This window comes from Salvia hispanica, chromosome 6 (genome assembly GCF_029641045.1).
Source record: "Salvia hispanica isolate PSC_SH4W2 chromosome 6, Shi_PSC_v1, whole genome shotgun sequence".
Lineage (NCBI taxonomy): Eukaryota > Viridiplantae > Streptophyta > Magnoliopsida > Lamiales > Lamiaceae > Salvia > Salvia hispanica.
The window spans coordinates 27195395-27202531 of NC_142697.1; the positions used below are offsets into that span (position 1 = coordinate 27195395).

Below are 7137 nucleotides of genomic sequence, written 5' to 3' on the forward strand. Positions count from 1 at the left end.
GGAGCAACTTTAAATTCTTGCGCCAATTAAGATACATAAAAATCAGTAATAGAACTAGTCACTAGACTGCTAGTGGAAGACCTGTTATAAACAATAAAATGGGATAGACGGACACATTAAGACAGTGGTAGTAATTTTTTTGTTGTTTGTTAGCTTGATTTTGTATCTTGTCATTATTATGTTGCTCTTTCATGTGCTTTGTTGATTTTATATTGTTTGAATTGCCACCATTATGGTGCGCAGTTTCTGACTTTGAACATTTTTACACTCATCGAAAAAAACACCATCGATATCTCTCTCTCTTACACACACACTTAGGCCTATCTATCGACAAGCATGACCCCCAATGTGAATGATTAGATGCAAAACATGTCCTTACAAAACTTCTAAACTTTTCATGATCTACTAGGAGCTAGAGAACCACATAATTCAGACAACAAACTAGTCTCTCGATTTTGACTTCACAACCTACATTTCTGAAGTCGCCATGTTATATTATTTGATTGGAATTGGATCTTCCCCCACAAACCACTTATACTAATAGATAACACGATAAAAAAGTTGAATTTGCCAAAGAAGATGAAACAAGAGGAAACAGGGAGGGCTACACTAGTCCTATACTATATAACTCTTCAATTTATATTTTTTTATCTTAGACTTGATAGCTGCATTTGAGTGATTATGAAATGTGACAGGTGCTTTATCTTAAAAGACATAAGCTTTTTCACAAAATGTATGAAGACCAGACAAAATTGTTTCTAAAGGTGAAAGAAGGCAAAAAACTAATGACATTTATAGATTAAGACAATAGTGAAGACACCCTTTATTAGGCCGACGAAAATTCAACGAGGAAAAAAAGCAGCAGCTTTGTCCTATCTTTCTTGCATTGAATCAATGATCATTCCACGCATTAATCATTTGCATTCACACAACAACATAATTTGTAGGGTAGTTTGCCGTCCGAGTGAACAAACGGTGGAAGGAAAATGTTTTAAAAAAAAAAACTTTTATAGGGATAAATTTGTGATTTCATAACGATTTTTTTGAAAAAATATACTAAAATCATTCTACAAAAATCTACATATCAATATAACAATCATGACATTTTCGACCGACCCTAAGTTAAAAGAGTATTTGTAATTAAGTACTACTCCTACTTGATTTAAGTTTACATGCAAAAACAATATTCGAACCATTTGATAATCCAAAGAAATCTTAGTTTTTTTTAGATACCCAACTTTTATTCAATATAAAAATTGACTTCAAAAACAATCTTCCCACTATTTCAATGAGGTACAAGCTCTAAAAGGAAACAATATAAAATGTGGAAATATGAAATTAAATTCAAAAATAACACAAAATTTGAAATTTATGAAAATGACATTTTTACCCCTCAAATGACTTCTAATACCAGCACTCCTCAAACGGTGTCCTGAGTTCAATTCCCCTTTCCATTTTGCAGGTACCTACGAATTTCAAGTCATTCTAAGACAAAAGTTACATAGAGAGAGATATTTCCTAATGTTGAGAAATGTTATATACAGAGATGGTGAGAATATTTTGGAGTCGGCAGGAAAATAGTTTTTAATAAAAAGGACAACGTGGAAGTTGCAATGCAATGTAATAAAACTACCATCGTTGTTGCTACTATGATTAATCACCCTTTGTAAAAGAGCACATGGTTTCAGAGACAGATCACATCTCAACTCAAAGTAATGTGCACAACCCTACAAGAACTGTCCCTCAATCTTTACAATAAAACCAAATTTCTAGAGAGAGATTCAAGAGAAAATAGACAAAATTATACACCTAATCTTTCCCAACTTGTCCTACAAATTTATGTGGTGGTAACAATTTTTTTGTTTCACAGCTCATCATTCAGCAAAACTAACAAGCCCCATTTTTTTCATTCACACTAGCTACGATTTTTCCATTCCAAACAATTCAATTATTCAATTAATTTCATATTTAAGGTATAAATTTAAAGATGTCGGTTTCCATGTCCTTTGCCCGTAGATTTACATTCAATAAATCCAAATCCATATCCCTTCTCTCTCTCTCTCCAGATCACGTTCGTTTTGAATATTGGTGATTCAATTCAACTTTGTTTGTTCCATTTAACACTATTGTTTAATGTTCATAACTCGTTTTACGTTGCTACGGCTTTAAGTACCGGATTATGTTGATACAAGATTTTGGTTAAATTAGAAAGAAAAAAAACACTCGAGACAATAATTGGTTAAATTAAAGTTAAACACTACTATAAAGATAATATAATTACACAATCAATTATCCAAAATCTATCCAACTCTTACACTACTATGATCATTGGTGTCGACAAATCCTGTCCGTGGCGCGCAGAGGCGCACTGACGTCAGCGCCTTGTCGAAATGCTTAGCTTTAGTCCCCAAATATTCAGTCCAAGTAATCGGTCTATACATTTGGGGGTGAGAGTGATCGACTAGTTTCGAAATTGGGCTTATTTTGACGCTCGTTGGGGGCCCATAGAGGTACGCCACGGAGAGGCGGTGCCGAGTCCGGTTCACCATGGCCCGGTGGAGCACGCTCGGGTACGACCCGTTGGACAGTATGTGCATCAGGTCGCCCACGTGCACCACGAGGGCCCCCGGGTGCGGGGGCACCGTAGTCCACCTCCTGGCCCCCTCCCGGAGCACCTGGAGCCCGCTCGTGTTGCTCTGGTGGAGGACGGTCAGGATGGTGGAGTCCGTGTGCGCGGCCAGCCCCATGGCCCGGTCGGGGTCCGGGCAGGCCGGGTAGGAGTTCATCTGGAGGGCCGCGCACCCTTCCTGGGTGCCGTCCTTCTTCGGGCTGGCCCACTTGACGTCGTCGCTCGACACGCCGAGCGAGCCCAGCATCAGCCACATCAGCCTTCCAGCTAGTTTGTTCATTGCCTTTTGGTATTCGTCCACCGTATTGCTGGAGTGAAACACGAGACGAAAATTAATTAATTAATTAATATATCATTGTTAGGAAAAGGACATGGTATTTTACAAACTCATATTCTCTGTTTCTACTATTTTGTACTTCCTCCGTCCCAAAGAAGATGACTCATTCCTTAGGCGGCCCGAGATTTTATGCAGTTTCATTTTATGTGTTAGGTGAAGAGAATAAAGTAAGTGAGAGGTTCTTAGTAAATAAGTAAAATAAATGGATTTCTATTTTTAATAATAGGTCATTTTGATTTGGACAAATTAAAAAAGAAAGTGGAAAATCTTCGATAGGACGGAGAGGGTACTCCCGCTATTCCCTTAAAATAGGGATTTTGAGGACAGTATAAATTTTAATATGAAATTGGTAAGGTAAGAAAGTTAAGAAAGAAAATAAAAATTGCCAGAAATGAAATTGGACTAATTTTATAGGTCGGATCAAAATGGTAAAAAAGAAGATTATTTTTGGGTAGGGAGTATTTATTTTATGTGACATACCAAAATTGATGGTGACGATGGTCGTGGGGCCAGAGGAGGCGGGCGTGGTCGGCGGGCGAGCCGGTAATGGTGAAGCCCTCGGACCACATGAGCTTGGGGAAGAAGGAGGAGATACGGGCCACACCATAACCCGACACGCCGTCAGCTGCACGCGCCGCCTTCATCTTCTGGTGCATGGGGAGGGAGAAAAGGCTTCTGCCCGTCTGCTCGATTTCGTCTAGCAAATTCTTGGGGACACTGTGGTTGATGACTTGGAACACGCCCCAGGTCTTGCATGCATGCCCTATCAGCTCCTGGGCGCTCCCGTTGTTCAGATCAATGATGGGGACGCCCTCGGGATCCGGGCCATCGCAGCCGCCGGCGTCAAGGGGCGGAGACGTCCATGCATGGGTGTCGGGGAGCTCCTTCACGGAGTTGAGGTCTAGGAATTTGTTGGCATCTGAGAGTGCTATTGAAGGCATGTTTTTTTTTTAATTTTTTTTTTAATTTCTCTTTTCTTGTTATAGGAAGGAAGAAGAGGAGTAGGGCTAAGTTTTTTTAGTGGGAAGAAAATGTGATGTAGGTTGAAGAGAGGGGTGTGTTGTGTATATATAGATGAGGAGGAGATGGTGACCTCTCATTGTGGTGTAGTTTTTGTGTTTATTTAGTGAGTTTGTGTGTGTGTATGTGTGTGTGTGCATATATTTGATTGGTGTTTATTTGGGCTTTAGTGGAATTGATTTTAGTGGGAGGGGTGGGTTGGGGTGGGGTGGTGCAAGATAACAAGATATGAAACTTTTTCTTGAAATATATAGTATCACACAACAAACAATCATCTCATCCCCCATAAAACATATGATATTTTCTAAATAACACTCTTACACCATGTTGCCTTTTTATTAGTATAGACATGACATATAATACTAAAAAGAAATTAAAATAGAAAAAAAATTCATACTATTCTTTAACACTTGTATGTATACATATCGGAAGAATTTGCAACTACTATCTTTGATGCGCACGAAATGTGTGTATAGTGTAATAAGAAAGGGTCCTCTTTCTCTCTCCATGTGCCCTTGTCTTGTCTTCAAGTAGAAAAACATCTTCTTTCACCTCTTCCCTACTTGGTGCTAATCCCTCTTCCACTAAGAGACAACAACATTCACCTCTTCCCCATTTATATATGTTTGAAGATACCATCTTGCCCCTACCGATTTCAAACTTCTCTTCACTCTAGAAACCATTCATGTAGTCACAAATACTATGATGATAAACATTAAACGTGGAAGGGTTTTATGTCGTATGATAATATTTTTTTTCTTGTAATCGCTTTTTAATTACATCTACGTAGAAGGATGAGTTTGTTATATTCTAGGAGAAATATAAATTAGATTTAATTAATATTAAAATTTTTTTATGTATTTATGTACTACTAAACATCATTATTAGGAGTAGTTTTTTCGAGTAGGTTCTACTGGTCTAGAAAGAATGTTTAGAACTTTGCTATAACTTTCTTCAAAATAGATTCTCCCACGTTGATAATGACAATGGTGATAAGAATAGCACTATTAAGTTGGATGCTTTTTTATGAGAAATTTGTAGGAGTTTTGGTGAAAAAAATTGCAACTATACAATGAATTGAGGTCTTTTGGGTAAGAAATTAATTAAGGAAAATGGTAGATAAATGCAAAAGTTGGGGCTGTTTTAGATTCAGTGTAGTGGAGTGATCTTGATTTTGCATTTTCATTCATGTATGTAGAAAAAAAACCAATCTTTTTCATAAATTGAATGCGTGAATTGCATTAATTTGTTTCTATAATTAACAAAAAAAAGATTTTATCACTAATACTAGTATGGACGTTGGGGAGGGCATACTTGTCCTTAAACAAAGCACGAGTGCTCTATTGATTTCTTTTCATTTGAATTTGAATTTTATTATAAAATAAAAGGTCTATATATTTGATAAATCTCATAGTCACTTTAGGTTTCTATGGTTAGATCTGTGGATTTTGTCCCTATAGTCCAAGTGGGAACCCTAATCATCAAATTGATTAATCCAAGCATTTCTCACATCCATCACATATATTTGGGTCCTCATTTTATCTTGGATTTCGAATAAATAGGAATCCATTGCCACTACCGCTTGCCTTCTAGCTATCCCCACATAAGAGATAATTCTATATATATCTTTTAATTCTTGAATAAACTAATGTTAGTTGAAACTCGTACAATATCGGATAATAAGAGAAGTTGGAAACAATACACAAGTATTTTCCAACATTGATTAGTTTGAGACCTTTTAAAGTGATCCACAAAAATATGTGCATACTTGACCCAAAGTGTAGCCGGTGATGGTAGCAGAGCAAAAACAAATCTGTACAAACTTGACTCAAAGCAGATAATATCCAATTAATGCAATCGTCCTAACGAATAGTAATTATTAAAGTTAAATCCATAACAAAAATCCCTTTTTGTTTGTTTATGTGGTTGTTATATGGTGACCACACTATAGATGAGAACAATAGGAGCCATGACATATTTTGGCATGCAAAGGACATTAGCATACATTCGCATGTGCTATAAAGGACACATACACATGCATATTTATCATTCTGCATGCATATGCCCATCACGTGAAGCTAACATGCTTCACCTCATATTTATTTAATTTGGTTCATTTATGTATTTTTTAAAAATCAATCACTATGATTTTTTCTTGATGTGATCGGTGAAGTATGTTCAATTTATGGTTAGCCTTAGGATGACAATGTTTTATTGATGTGCTATATGTTTACACATGATTTTGGCTTCTTATGTATGAGGGAAAAGTAGCCAAATATCAGGAATCAAAGCTTCAACCTCTTATTTTATTATAGGTTAAATTGCTAGTAAAACATCTAATTAGGTCTAATTCTGTTTAATACTGCAACTTTCGAAATAGTTGATTATATATTTTAATTTGGATATTTTTGAATTGCCTCTTGATGGAGAAATATGCATACCATCTAAACGCGTAGAGTATTTAATATATTCGCATATATATAGGAATGTCAATTTAGTTGGAAACAAATTGTTCATTCGAATAGATTAAGATTTCTACCAAACTAGCTCGAATCGATAATATCCAAGGCCTGATGGCCCGAAATGACATATCATATCATGAAAAAGCAATATATTGAATAGAGTTCTAATAATTCATAGAATAACATGCTGATGAGAATCAATGAATCATAGTACTCAAACCAAATTACTACGCCTTCTTATTATAAAGTGGATTTTTGGCTTTAAACTTACTATTTCACTTCTTGAATTGAATCATTTGATTATAAAATTTTATTCGTGAAAACTAGATTCACTAAACTGTAAAATCAATGCAATAACCTTAATTGTAAGCGTAAAAAATGAAATTAAATGATAGTTTTGCTCCTTATGGTTTCAATCTAACTTTTTTAAAAATAAATAAATTCTTATTTTAAATATATGTCATCATTTAAACATATCTTTCCAGGAAAATAATCAAAGCAAAAATGCATCTTAGTACTGAAATGCAACTCAAATCGTGACCCTTGACACTGTGTTGAAATTTTTTCTGTTTATGTTATTTTATCACCTGTTGACATTTACTAACGGTCTAGATCACATTTTAGTGTTTGTATGATATATAGAGTTTGTATTTGATTACATCCTTATATATATATATATATATATATAT

At 35.6% G+C, this 7137-nt stretch overlaps 1 protein-coding gene across 1 annotated transcript; it reads right to left on the bottom strand.

The window, feature by feature from the left end:
• Positions 1-2235: 2235 nt before the first annotated feature.
• LOC148923444 (gibberellin 3-beta-dioxygenase 1-like) lies at positions 2236-4005 on the bottom strand. Its single transcript, XM_089060238.1, has 2 exons — positions 3447-4005; positions 2236-2937 (listed from the first exon to the last, which is right to left on the bottom strand). Exons 1-2 carry the CDS (start codon positions 3905-3907, stop codon positions 2301-2303), a joined length of 1098 nt encoding a protein of 365 aa, XP_088916364.1. The 5' UTR covers positions 3908-4005; the 3' UTR covers positions 2236-2300.
• Between the last annotated feature and the right edge of the window lie 3132 nt (positions 4006-7137).